A 13,670-nucleotide genomic window follows, 5' to 3' on the forward strand; every position below is an offset into this window, starting at 1 on the left:
AGCCATGTCAGCATCCTGGGTGTGGGGTGCAGTTTCTTGGCCAGCTGCAAAAAGAAGGTAACTCAGTCAGCCAGCCAGATCCATAAAGCAGCAGCTCACACTGTTATTAGAGGCCTGCCTCCCCATCTGGAAATTAAATGCAAACATATGCATAGGCCTAAGTGTTGCTTAAGAGAAAATCACTACCCTGACAACGCTGAGCAGGACAGGAAGAAAAGAAAAACAGAAAGTACAAACCAGTATCTATGCCTTCCCCATTTAATTTTCTGTACTGTCAGAGGAACCCTCATATCTAAATCAGCACAACTTACAGGACAAAGAATTATGAGGTGAGGAAGGAAAGTAAATCCATTTGTTTGTTAGTACTGTAACAAGCTAAGAAATATCTGACAGAAAATTTACATTACATGTGCTCCAACTCCAATTTTCTGGGTGGTTCAATCCTCCCAAAAGATGGCCACAGCATTGCTCCAACATCCTATACTTCATTCTTCATTGATACTCAAAGCATCTGCAGAAGGTTTGGATCATCTCTAATAGCATAGAGGAGAAAATTTGCCTTTCCTCCTTATGGGAATCAGATAGAGCTTTCACACAGCAGAAGTCAGACCCTTTGATCAATATGTAGCATGTTAAAAAATGTGTGTTAGTATGTAATCCAGAGTTATATCCCTAGTGATTTTTTTCACTGGGGAAAAAGTAGAGAGGAAGAGAATTTATTAGTTCTTTTTCACAGTAATAAAAATTATAACAATAAGAAACAATTACAAAAAAGTGAGATAAATGTGAGACTGTCATGACTGAGTGAATGATCATGACAGCAATCGACATGTGAGGCAGGAGCTTAACACCCAATCATTCTGAAGCTTCATGTCAATAAAGTTCACCAGCAACTGTAGGCACTGAAAGCAGAGACTCCTCACATCTGTGTGATCATGTCTGCACTCGATGCATAAACCAAAACACCAGGGAGGTGGGGAGGCCGCTGCTCTCTCTGCCAGATGCTGAGCAAACAGCCCCAGGGTGTAACCACACCAGGCAGGAGGAAGCACAGCCCAAGGAGCTGATGATTGATCAGGGTTATGCAGAAACCTCTTGCCCTTAGGCCAGCACCCCTCCACTGGGCCATGCTGACTACCATGCCTGGGGAAGAGATGTAGTAGGGGGTTGCCCTTTTGTAAGCTGTTATTTTCTTTCTAATTTTTCATGGACCCTTTTAAAAAAGGCATTTCTTGTCCATTCCAAGAAGTGTTTTTTTGGTTTTTTTTTCTTCTAAAGAAAATACTTTGAGAATTTCATCAAAGTTTGAAGCAAATACATATTATCCAGGGACTAAATAGTGCAATTCTTATTTACAGATTGGTATTTGGTACACACTCCCTGGGTCCCTGCAAGCTATGAGTTTATCCAAGCTGGGGCAACTTTTGACCCAAAGCAGGTTTGTTGGACTCCAAATGAAGCTGCATACCAGTTGTCTGCCTATCCCTGAGGCTTTGGCTTGAACCAAAATGGAGTGACACCCATTAACAAAGAGACCTCCAAGACTCTGCCCTCTCACCCTTGCTCCTTCCCCTACAGGCACAGACACCAAGGTCCATCTGCTGGGATTAACCAGCTTCAGAGTCTTTGCAGGCAGCTGTGAGATGGCTTTCAAAGATAAGAGATGGCCCAGGGTGAGCTCAAGGGTAAGGAATTTAGTAAAAAATCTTTGGAAGGGATCTAGTAGGATTTTCTTCCTTGTTTATATTATGCAGTATCAGTCACCCTTAAGACCCCAGGCCTGTGTGTCAGTAAAGCTGGAAACACAACCAGCCAGCAAAGGATCCTGATACTGCTCCTCATGATCCTGTCCTCCCCATGCAGAAATGCTTCCCTCCTCTGACATTCAGAAACTCTTACATTTTTTGGCTCAGTTCAACTAAACAAGGAATAATAAGTGAAATACTGAGCAGCAGGATACTTAGGACTGAAACTGCAGAGAGAGAGTCAGCTTCTTTTCTTTTTTCTTCTTTTCTTCTTCTTACCCACCACTCTTCCTGGGTAATGGTGCTGCAACTGCCCAATGCTGAAACAACAGTCATGGCTAATACATGGCAAAGAGATTGTAAGTCTCTGCTGGTCCCCAGGGAGAAAATAATCATAAGCCTGCTCAGTGTTTGTTAAAAGATACAGGTAATTGTGGAAACGAGCAACAAAAAGACAATTGAGTGGCTGGGAAGGTTGATTTATGAGAGAAGATTAAAGGAGCTGAACATGAATGGCTTAGCTAAACAGTGACTAAAACGGGACATGAAAAGTAGCCCCTGTCAACAGTATTTAAAGTGTCTGTCTGAAGGGGCATTAACTGTTTGGGTGTGGATATTTTGAATAAATGGAGGTCTTGAAAAGGAGGTCAGAAATGCAAGTGCCAGATGAATGTTAAGGAAAGTTTCCCAAAGAACAAAACTTCCATGGCAATCTCCTCCCCACTCTAAGGTGGGATGCCCCCCCAAAAAGTCATCTGTGCTGAGCAGACATGACCTAAGGAACTTCTGGGAGGTGTCTACTTTAAATGCCTCAGTGGCATCCCCATCTCTAAGCCCCAGGGCAGAGACAACCAGACAGCATGACAATAAAAGCCCATTCCAAAACTTCCCTACAAACAGAAGATAAAATACCCATACCTTGGGCTTCAGAGATCAAGCAGAAATGGAAGAAAACGTCCAAAGTGAGGAGAAAGTGATTCCCTGGAGTTCTCTTATAGTACTGAAGGATGATGTAGGGCTGGGTTTTAACACAGGTAGTGAGAAGACTCATAAATGTCAGTCTCTACACTCTGCCATTATTTGGCCTCTCCCAAACAAGAACCTGAACTGGAATAAGGGAAATTATTTTCAGTAACACTAAAGAGACCCAGGTTGGACATCATTCAGCTGTTATAAATCACATAATTCACACAAGGCACAGCACCCTCCTCCCTGCCTAGTCCACACAGTGGTTTGACCATGGAGAGCCACACCTCAAAACAGCAGTGAATTAGAAATTAACTTGCCATATCCTACTGCTTTCTTTTCTTTCATATAATCAAAGACTGGGCAGCAAACACTGCATGGTGAGAAATCCGCCTGGAGAACAAGGCATGTATCTACTCATCTAACAATGAATATACTTTGAATATATATATTGCACAGAATATACATTGGTAAGAGAGTTGACAGTTCTTTGGTTCAGCTGCCATGACACAAACCCCTGTGTAAATGTTCTCCACACCCAAAATGAGACTACCGCTTTCTCCCAAAGTTTGTCTGGCCCTGCCTATGTAACATCACCCACAGCAGGAAATGCTTCTGAGGAACTGAGTGCATTGCACAACAATACTTGCTGATTCTTGTAGCTGTGGTAACATTCATTAGTGAACTTCCCAGCAATTAAATTACACATTTGATCATAGAATCATAGAATCATTTAGCTTGGAAAAGGCTGTAAGATTGAGTTCAACCATTAACCTAGACAAGTTCACCAGTAAACCACATCCCTCAAATGTACCCATGCCCATGTAGCTCTCATCAATGGGCTATGGATACCCCTGAGTGCCTATTATATTGATTTTCTATTACAGCAACAGCTCACAAACCTCAATTGTACCAAGACACCACTACAGAGATCACATATATTTGCATCTTTGGTAACTTTCAAAAAGCTGCTGTTTTTTATTCTTCTTGCTGTCCTGGTCTTCTAATTCTCTTTTCATGGTCAGGAACAAATTTTCCAAATTTTCATTTTCCAAATCCCAGAAGATTTCCTATTTGTTTCACAATAAAGTGGAGAGAGGTCAGTAGAAACCAGCAGGGCAGTGGTAGGTGCACAGCAGAAAAATGTGCATGTGCTGGCAGTAGGACACCAGCCATGAATCCTTCTATAAAGGGTAGAAGGAAATATCATTGTCTTGATACATTTTAAAAAAGGGAAGGCAAATAAACGTAAATGCAAATATATCTTAATTGGTCATGGTGTCAAATGCTCCCTTTAAATTTAATCTAATGTATGTTTCACTGAGCTGTCAGCAATCTCCATTAGCCTCCAGGCACTAATGAGTGAGCATCAAGGTGTCAGTCCTTCTGGCATTAACCTCAATTAGGAGGAGTTAGGGTGATCCCTGACTCGAGGGTCAGCCATTCATTGCTGACGCATTCCTCTGGCTGCAGCTTGCAGTCTCCTGCTTGAAAAGGGCTGGCAGACTGACTGCCAACCTCCTCACCAGTAAAAAAGTCTCATACTTGCCAACATTACTGTTAATTACTATATTTGAAATCTGCACAGGTCTTACCAGGCATGGAGACACAAGAGTAACCCTATTTATGAGGTTATTCAATGTGGTTCCCAGGTAAAAAAAAAACAACCTGTGGTATTAAAATTATAAATATCTACCACTTACTCATGGTCAGAATTTTAAAGCATCATTAAAGGCATCGATATGACAAAGAATTGAAAGTCTATACAGCAGGGTTAAGTTTACAGGGGGGAAAAAATCACCACAGAGAGAAACCATATAACTTTAATTCTGCTCTACTTCTCTCTCTCCAGAGTTCCTGAAAGATTTCTTTTATGACATTCAGATGTCATCTTGCGCAGTCATTCTCAGGTAGATCTGCATTTCTGGGGTGAAATCATGGGTGGATCGTGAGTCATTTTGAGACTGCACCTCTCCTATTCAAGCATGGAGATCTCAAGACAGCCAGGCAGAACCCTCCAGATCCACCCCAGGCCTGAAATCCACTCTCTAGATGGCAGATTGCTGTTCAGCCTCAAGGACTTGGGCATATTTATGCCAGAGGAAATCATTCCATGAGAAAATCTATTTAGTAACCTCAAAGTTGTGTCAGCAACCATAAAACCTTGGTTACATTACAGTTTAGGATTACAGTTATTACAGGGGAAACTACATTATAAAACATTTCTTAAATTTCTAAATTTATAAAATATATGAATAATACCAGAATGAAAAACTAAAGTCCCACCCGCCTCCTTCTTATCACCACTTCACTACAATAGACTGACCATTCTTCCCTGCTGTCTTCCCCTGTGACTTTTAGGCCACAGGCCTTACCAAATGAAACAAAACAAATTAAAACATATGAAACACAGAGATAAAAGGATTAAAGGTCTCAGGTACACACACTTCATGAACAATGGAGCTCTGGGGTTGCAGAGTAATTTAGCTAACTCTTTATGGGACTCTTTCCATAGCAGAAGCTCTCCCAGAGTTGAAGGACCACAGCAGGCTTGAAAACCTTCCCTAATTGTAAGGTAGCACTTGTCTTACAGCTCATTCTGCTTAAGATCAGCATAAAAAGTGTCCTTTGAACTCCCTCTCTGCTTCCTCCAGACCCATCTTCTTTCCTCCCCATCCCCAAGGCAATGATCTTTATCTCCAAGCCTCCATTTCTTCTCTGCAGGAATCAAAGGGGTTTCAAGCCTTTCCCTTGAGGTGACAGCATTACCTGTTCCTCCTCCACCTGAGATGCAGAGCTCTGCTTCCTCAGAATATTCATTTACCCCAATCTGCATCAGACACAGGCTCATTCTGCTCTGGTAATGAAGGGCTGCTGTGTCTGGGCCAGCCAGGCCAGGTGTGTTCGGACTCTCCTGGGTCGATTCATATCAAGCTACAGTGAGCTGTGCAATAAGAAAAGACAAACAGGAGCAACACAATGACAGTTTTCAATTACCTGATTTACCAACCTTCATCTTAAAACTAATGAGGCTGTTTGTGTCAAGTTTCACATCCCAGTGCAATCACTACTGTTAAACATAAACAGATCTTTGTCCCTGTAGCATGTTCCTCCTTGGTGCAGGATGGTAAGAGCTGCTGTGGCCTATTATGAGCAGGTACCTCCAAGCCCTTTAGTAAAACATGTGCCCCACTCACTTCAGCACTGGCAAGCAAAAGAGATGGCATCTTGCCTTTAGTCTCAGGTAATCATGAACTCCAACAGATCCATGCCATGAATCCAAATTATGAGTCTTGCTGACTGAGGGGTTTCCTCTTTGCTTTTCGCTGAGATGGAGGAAACTGCATCCACAAAAATTGTTAAGTCATCACCAAAGGTGATAAAATCACAGCCTCAGAAGTCAGAAAACATCAGCCTTGAGCTATCTGGTCACCTATCACGGTGCAATTTTTAGTGACGCTGCCACTGCTTTTTTAACAGGGTCTGTTGAAGTATGAGTAATTCTGAATGTGAGGTCTACGTTTCTGAAAGGAAAACAAGTTTTTTGCTTTTTCCTCACCTGGATGGAAACATGCAGAAGGAGGAGAGTCAACAAATCCATTTGTTTGCAGAAGCTGGTAACAAATGTTACATCACGAGAGAACATCGACTCTGCCCCCTCTGCCATACCACCAGATGCACTCCTTGACAGTTTAGAACAAATCTGACCTCAAGAACAAAAGTCCAAAAGAACAATCAGCCAGCCAAAGAAGTCAGCAAATATATTGATCCCATCCTAACTCCTGGAAACATTAAGGGAATTAATAAAGATAAAATGCAGAAAATTGACCTCAGTCCCATTCAAAACCAGTTAATAGGAAAACCCCTCTCCAAACCCATGTGTAGAGATTGATCTAACCATGAGCTGAGGTGCCAGAGACCAAGCTGCTGTTTGAGAACTTTTTCAGCATTAACACTCATGGCTAGAGGGAATTTCTCAAGAATTTAAATAAACATCGTGTTCCTCTCTTACTTGGATGAATCTTCAAGAGTTGGAGATCTGTCAAAGGAAACCAATAAATAAGGACAAAACACTGGTATTATCATTATGTGGAAATTATAATTTTGACCAAAAAAACATTTGTGTAAGAACAGGGTGGCTGAAAGCATCTAACCAGGTCATGAATCCATGGAAACACTGAATGGTTTGGGTAGGAAAGGTTCATCTAGTTCCAACCCATCCCCGCGATGGGTAGGAACATCTTCTACCAGAGCAGGTTGCTCAAAGCCCCATCCAACCTGGGTTTGAACAATTCCAGGGATGAGTGGATGTAGATGTAGGTATCTGCATTGTAGAGGTTCTACATGTAGATAACAATATGCCAGCACCAGGAGTCCCATTTACAGTCAGTAAAGGAGAACTGTCACTTCAAATATGCAGTTCATCTCTTTCAGGCACTTACTTTAGGACGAGATGATTTGTGCCTCAAAAGCAGTTGCTTCTCCACATCATCTGTAAAAGGAGTTTTTCTCAGAAGGGGATGTACATACTATAAATCTCTATGGCTTATATGTCTACACTTGGTCAAATGAATCCCACTTCATGAATATTTCAATATTTGTGGTCATTACATGAAGACTGGATAGCTTTTTTTAAAATACTCTATAGCTTGAAGAGAAGCATAGGCTTGATATAAAAATTGCTTGACAAACCTATATTAACTTATGAAAATATGAGAAAGGATTTGAATAGATGTCCTAAACTATGTCTGAACTCAGTGTCTTGACAAGGAAAGTAGCCACATGGAATTATATCATGTCATTATTCTGTTCTTTATTTATTTGGTAGGTCAAACCTATGTGGCCATGCATTTCAAATCTACGTTTGTGAGTTCTGTTTCACAGCATTATAGAAGAAACCCAGTTAAACAAACATTATCAGACATTATACATTCAGTGGAACATCCCTAGAGGTAGATTGCCTAAAATGTATGTTTGTTTGTAAACAGAAATTTTATTTCAACTAATTTTTGAAGAAAGAAAGTCTGCATTACACATTCTGTGTGTCTTTCACGAGCAAGACCCTGCCTGCATTGCCCTGTTTCAAAGGGGTGTAAAATGTCCAATTTTAGGCTGTTTGGATGGCCTGGAAAGGCCCGGGGTGGCCTTGAGGCAGCCCGTGCTTCTAAGGATGAGAAGAGGCTTCAGATCTTTTCTCAGTCTCGATGTTTATTAATTGCTTATCTAAAAGATTTTCTCTCGGCCCGACAGAGGTCTGCTCAGCAGCCAGCCATGAGCACACTCCCTGCCCTCCGGGGCGGTCACCTATCTTTATACTCAAAGTTACGTATACAATATTTCTCATTTTTCCCCAATACCTTTTACCCTTATTAACCAGTGCACTTTTAGTAATGACCAATCCCAAAGTGCCACCATCACCACAGAAGATGGAGGAGAAGAAGAAGAAGAAGAAGGACAGGACACGCCCCAATTCCTCCATCTTACTTCTCTAAACCCCCCTGTACAGAAATCCTAAACCCTGTGTTTCACTCTCTAATTAACTTATCCCTTCACCATTCACTCTGGTGAAATCCTCCTATCCTCATACAAGTGTCGTCTCCTGTGTAGGATCAAAGTCCAGCCACCAGACACTTCTGGCAACATTCCAGGACTCCCGAGCCCCCCAAGGGTGGTCTCGGTGACTCGGCACCTCAGTCCTGAGGTGCTGAGATCCCACAGTAACAGGCTTTTGTTTTTTCTTGGAAGTCTGGAATTGCTCCTTTTCTATTTTATGTAGGTCTTGGAATTGAGTTTTATAGCAACAGAAAGCGCTTTTTGCAGTGATAAAAATACATTTTCTACATTCATGAATTCATAAATTTTAAGAGGAAAAGGAACCATTACATTCATCCAGCCTGAGGCATTGATAGATTTACTGCACAGGAGCTAATGGACCAGAGCACAGTCCCTTTGAGATGACAGGAGAGAATTTGTGCAGCTTTTTTCCTTTCCTCCTCATCATCATCATGAGGGAAACCACCACAGAGCTGCCTTGTTCAACAAAGACCCTGCCTCTAGTCCAGCTTGAAAGAACATTTCTCCAAACACATTTTAGAGAAAGCCAGGCTGCTTTCCCAAGCACTCAGAGAAAGCAAAGGTCAGCACAGCCCCATTACCCTAGAGCACCTCAGGCACCTCTCCTTGACCTCATCTGGTCTCCCAGCAGCACCAGACACCCCAAAGCAACAGTAGCTGCTGCCCCTGTGCTCCGGCTTTGTTCTTTACCTGCACAATTCTCTCGTTGGGATGTGAAGCACTTGGCCCCTGGGACTCAGCTTATTGCCTCATAAAGCAGGATGGCAGGATTATTAATGTGGCAGAACTGCAGGGTTTTCCAAGCAATTTATGAGTTACCATGGCAGTTCATTAGCTCTCAGCCCAATGACCCCTTCCTGGCAAGCATGAATCAAGCAAGAGGCACGCACACATCTAAATGTATGACAGATATTCACATCAAAAACACATCCAAGGCCATATTTCCTCCATTTTGTTCAGCACATGTCCAACTGCAGAACTAAAAAGTCACCAGTTATCAGGACTGATAACCAACCCACTGAAGCACACCTAGACAAAAAGAAATTCACAATCCCCCTTCTTTTATTTTCTTTTATTCTCATCAAACCGTTTTTGATGGATGCCTGCATTTAAAGAACAGCAGGTCCTTAGCAGAGGGTTTGTATTTGCAGCCTGCATGGAATGCACAGGTCTGGCAGTGGGGACAGTGGGCTCTCTGAATGGCTCCCTTGACTTTCGGTGCTCAGAATAAGGTTTCACTTTACACACAGACAGGCCCCTCTTCCCCACTCAAGGAAGAATTTGAGAAAATATTTAACTTTCATGGTAATTATCCGTAGGTCCTAAAATAAAGCACACACTTCAACGCTTCCTTGAGTCCAAGTGGCACTGTGTGTGTGAAAAAATTCCACAGGTTTTAATGCAGTGCTCAGTTAGGACCTCAGCACAGGCAAAAAAAAACCTAATCTAGCAAACTAGAGAGGAAAGAGATATAGAGAATTAAAGAGTGACTTTGAAGTTAATAACTGGACAATTAAGAAAATGAAAAGATTGTGAGCACAGTAAGTTTTATCAGTAAGTACAAAACCACTACCAAGCTACTTACAGATATTACAAAAAATTACAGTGTTTTATGCAAAAGAAAGACAGAGACAAAGGAAGATGTTTGGGGGAAGAGGAAACAAGGAGAGAAATACTTCTAGTAAGTCTTTATTGTATTATTTTTCTCAGTTGCATTAATGTTTTTTTTTCTGTTCCGCTCTAAGGGTGTTTTAAAGAAAAGGCAGAAAGAAAATTTTTACATTTGCCTCTACTACAGCTGCCACACTCAGAGCTCAACCTCACCAGGCCTTATGTGCTTCCCAGAATGAACTTGCCTTTTACTTTTGAAAAAGTAATTAATGTATTTACTAGTGCAGTAATTGGACCCACATACTGGAAAATCCCACCTTCCATACCATTTCATTAGCTAAATGTGGCTTTGGGCCAAATTTTTGTATTTCAGCTGCTGCCAAGGTTCAGGTTTGGAATGTTTTTATGTTGGAGGTTTTTTCATCTGTTTCCTTGGCTGGGCTAATGGGACCCTAATGCACATGAGAGATCTCTATCACGCCATGCTGCTGGGTGTTTGTTTGCTTCAATCATCTCATACATACACACAAACTGGTGGCATTTCCCTCTCAGCTAGGTGATGCCAACAGACCTCGAGCCCACAGTGCAAAGGGGTATAATTTCATATGGAGAACTGCTGACTTGAGCCATTCCCACTGGCTGGAGTAATTACAACCAATATTTTTAAAATATACAGCTGGGCAAGAAGTTAGATGACACCGTTATTTAAGAACAGATTCATCTGGCAAAATTGTGTGTGTCTGGCAGGAGTTTTCATGACCAATAAAACATGGAAGCTAGAGGAATGAACCTTCAAGAAATATGGATATGGCTTAAAGAAAGAAAAGTTCTTGCCTCATCCATTTATCTCTTGGAGATCTGGAATAGGGCCCAGATCCTTCTGTCAGGCTATAGAAGAACAGTGGGCACGATGACCTGAGAGACCCTGCAGATGTTCTCCTGCCAGGACTGGGAGATAAGACACCTCACCAGCTCTTCCCTAGGCCTTGGTCTACATAAACACTACCAATCTAACACAGGGTCCATCTCAGCTGTGATTTCTGCTAACAGCTCATGGGCTTCTCATTATTATTACCTTTTGTCACCTCATAAATTACTTACTCAGCAGATGTTTTTTCATTAGTTGCTATCAGAAGAAGAAATATTGGTCTCCTTCCAGTCCTTCCCATGCTTTAGCACCAGAAGCTGAGCTCAGCTGCTCTGTCCCTGCAGTTACTGAAGTTCCTCACAAAGGAAATATCTGCATGAAGACTTTCCCACCCACAGCCACCTCCATCACAGTTCTTGCTCTCACCAACTCTTCTGAAGCAGTGCAGCAGGTCAGCAGCACTGGCTAAGGACACATGGCAGCTTTTCCTCACAGGTAAGACCAGTGACACATGGCAGGACATCTCTGCCACAGCTGGGCAGGCAGGGAGTGACAGAGAGGAGCAGACTGACTGCACTGCCTGATCTCAGAGAGTGATGGGGTCACTTACTTGAAGCAGCAGCAAAAAGGGTTGAAGTGATGCTCGGAGAAACCCATTTGTACACGCATCACATTTCCCAAATATGCCAGGGTCACTGCATCTTTCATGGATCGCCAGACAACAACAGTAAGAGACAACATGTTTCCAAGTGCAAGAGGTGGGAAACAGGGATATGTATCGAGATACAGGCAACAGGGAAGTGTAGTCATGCCCATTTGTCCCAGCCTGTCCCCTTTCACTCCCACAGTTTTGGTGAAAGTAGGAGAGCGCTATGCCAGGAGCCATAATGTGTACAGCTTTAAGGAAACTCGAAACAAAGAGACAGCCAGCAGGAGGTTTTCTACACTGATATCATTCTCTAGGTCATGAGAATACCAAAATGTTTTGTTTTATCATTTCTTCTAAAAGAATTCCAAGACTTAGTTCTGTCTGGCACAAGCACATGGAACTGGAATTTGATTTCTTGTTTATTTCATTTTCACATGTTGAAGGACTTTGCTATTTGAGGCAAGAAATATGCGTCCGTTGATCACAAAATCCAGTTCAGAGACATGTCTGAGATCATGGTTTTGAAAAGGAGCCTTGGCCACCTTCAAAGGATGAGGCAGATTTTACCCACAGAAAAGCAAAACATGCTATTTTATGCTCTCAAGTGTGACTCATTTCCTGATGCAGTTAGGCTTGGACTAGAGAGTTAAGGTCAGATTAAGAGATCATTAGTGCTTTTTATAGTGGACTTTGAGACCAGGACCACAGTTCTAGAATAAGGCCCTGGAGGCCTTTGAAGGATAAATCCTGTTGGAAATACGTCATGGGTCTCTGTTTGTTTTCTCTGGATTTTTGAGGGATGGAGCTCCTGTTTTGCCTTCTACATTGCCTTTGTTTCTGTCAAATCCCCATGAGGATTAGCTTCTCCCCAGCCTTTTTATGAGAAAAGTGATATTAAAACATCACCTTCCTGACTAGAAATCTCACAGGGCTTTGCAAGGATAGCTTTGCTACTTCTTGCTGCATCACTTCAAGCAAAACCCAACCTTCCTGCCACTCCTGCCAAATGAAACAACAGCCAGATGAGCTGAGAGCCTGATGCTCCTGCATCAATGTCCCTGCTCCTCAGGGTGCTGCACAGCCACCATGCTGTAGCCACTACACAAAATGTTACAGTGACTGCATCTCAAATGCTTTCTGTCACACTCATCATGCTGCAGTTACACACAGAATGACCCACAGACTCATTGCTGTCTGAGGGCACAGACAGCTTCTCCTTCACTACGTGAGCCACTGTCTGCTCAGCACATTCAGTACAGCACCAAAATTTGCACTTCCAGATGGATACAAAAAGGAATACTGAGAGACTGAGCTGATCCTAGTGACAACTATGTAAGCAAAACCCTGAAGGAAATATTTTAAGATATGTCAGCTACAAATGACCAAAATGTCATCACAGTAAGAAGACAGATGTTGTTTTTTATACTACAGAGCTCAGACAGGAACAATTTTTCCTCTGTTGCAAAATAAGATGACTAGTCAGGTAACAGCAGAGTGTCTGCTCAATGCTATGACTTAAGCTGCCAACTGAGAGCAAAGTGTTTATTTTTTGTTTAATAATAGTACTTTGTTAAAAAAAATTGTTGCAATGTTTACCTGAAGATTTTGGGAGTGATTTTCTACTAATGCAGTGAAGGGGTATGGTTTGGTAAGCACCTGATTCTATGGTACAAAATGAAATAAATACAGAATAAAGTTATAAGGATCCTACTGATAACCACAGCTTTGCTGCAGGATGCCAACATTCAGTGTGTAAACGTCCACTGAGCAGACTGACTTCACTGCCAGATTTTCCTGCCTTGAAGAAGCAGATGAATGGGTTAATAAATATAATTTCCACATTTTTTGCTTTTTCTATAGAGCCAATGAGTACAAAAAGTGACAGAATTACTCTGGTGACCCAAAGCTTTTCCTTGTCAACCAAATAAGAATCACCACAAGTCAACTGGAAGTTCAACAACTTTTTGCATCTTATTCTCCACACACCACTGCTCAACAAACATAGACCCCAGTGAGAGTCAGAGAATTTTGTAACTTACCACAGGTGTAGATGACATTAAGATGCTTTTGGATGCCTGGGTAACAAGGATCTCCAAATTCATAGGTGCTGGCATATATGCTGCAGCTTCTTTTCCCGTGACAGCGCTTGATCATGAGCTGCAGAGCAGTAGCTGACTGACACTCTAAAAGGGAAAAACAATACCTATCTGTGAATATTTGTCCATTCACAACAGAAATTGCCTAAAAATAATTTACC

The 13,670-nt window shown here is 42.0% G+C and overlaps 1 protein-coding gene across 2 annotated transcripts in view; it reads right to left on the reverse strand.

Moving 5' to 3' along the window:
- EVA1A (eva-1 homolog A, regulator of programmed cell death) overlaps nt 1-13,670 on the reverse strand; it is a 207,617-nt gene that overhangs the window by 94,290 nt on the left and 99,657 nt on the right. For both annotated transcript variants that reach the window (XM_005485088.4, XM_026792189.2), the window contains exon 5: nt 13,453-13,596. In XM_005485088.4, coding sequence (XP_005485145.1) covers nt 13,453-13,596 — 144 coding nt within the window. The remainder of the gene's footprint in view (nt 1-13,452; nt 13,597-13,670) is intronic.

This window comes from Zonotrichia albicollis, chromosome 3 (assembly GCF_047830755.1).
Source record: "Zonotrichia albicollis isolate bZonAlb1 chromosome 3, bZonAlb1.hap1, whole genome shotgun sequence".
Taxonomy (NCBI): Eukaryota; Metazoa; Chordata; class Aves; order Passeriformes; family Passerellidae; genus Zonotrichia; species Zonotrichia albicollis.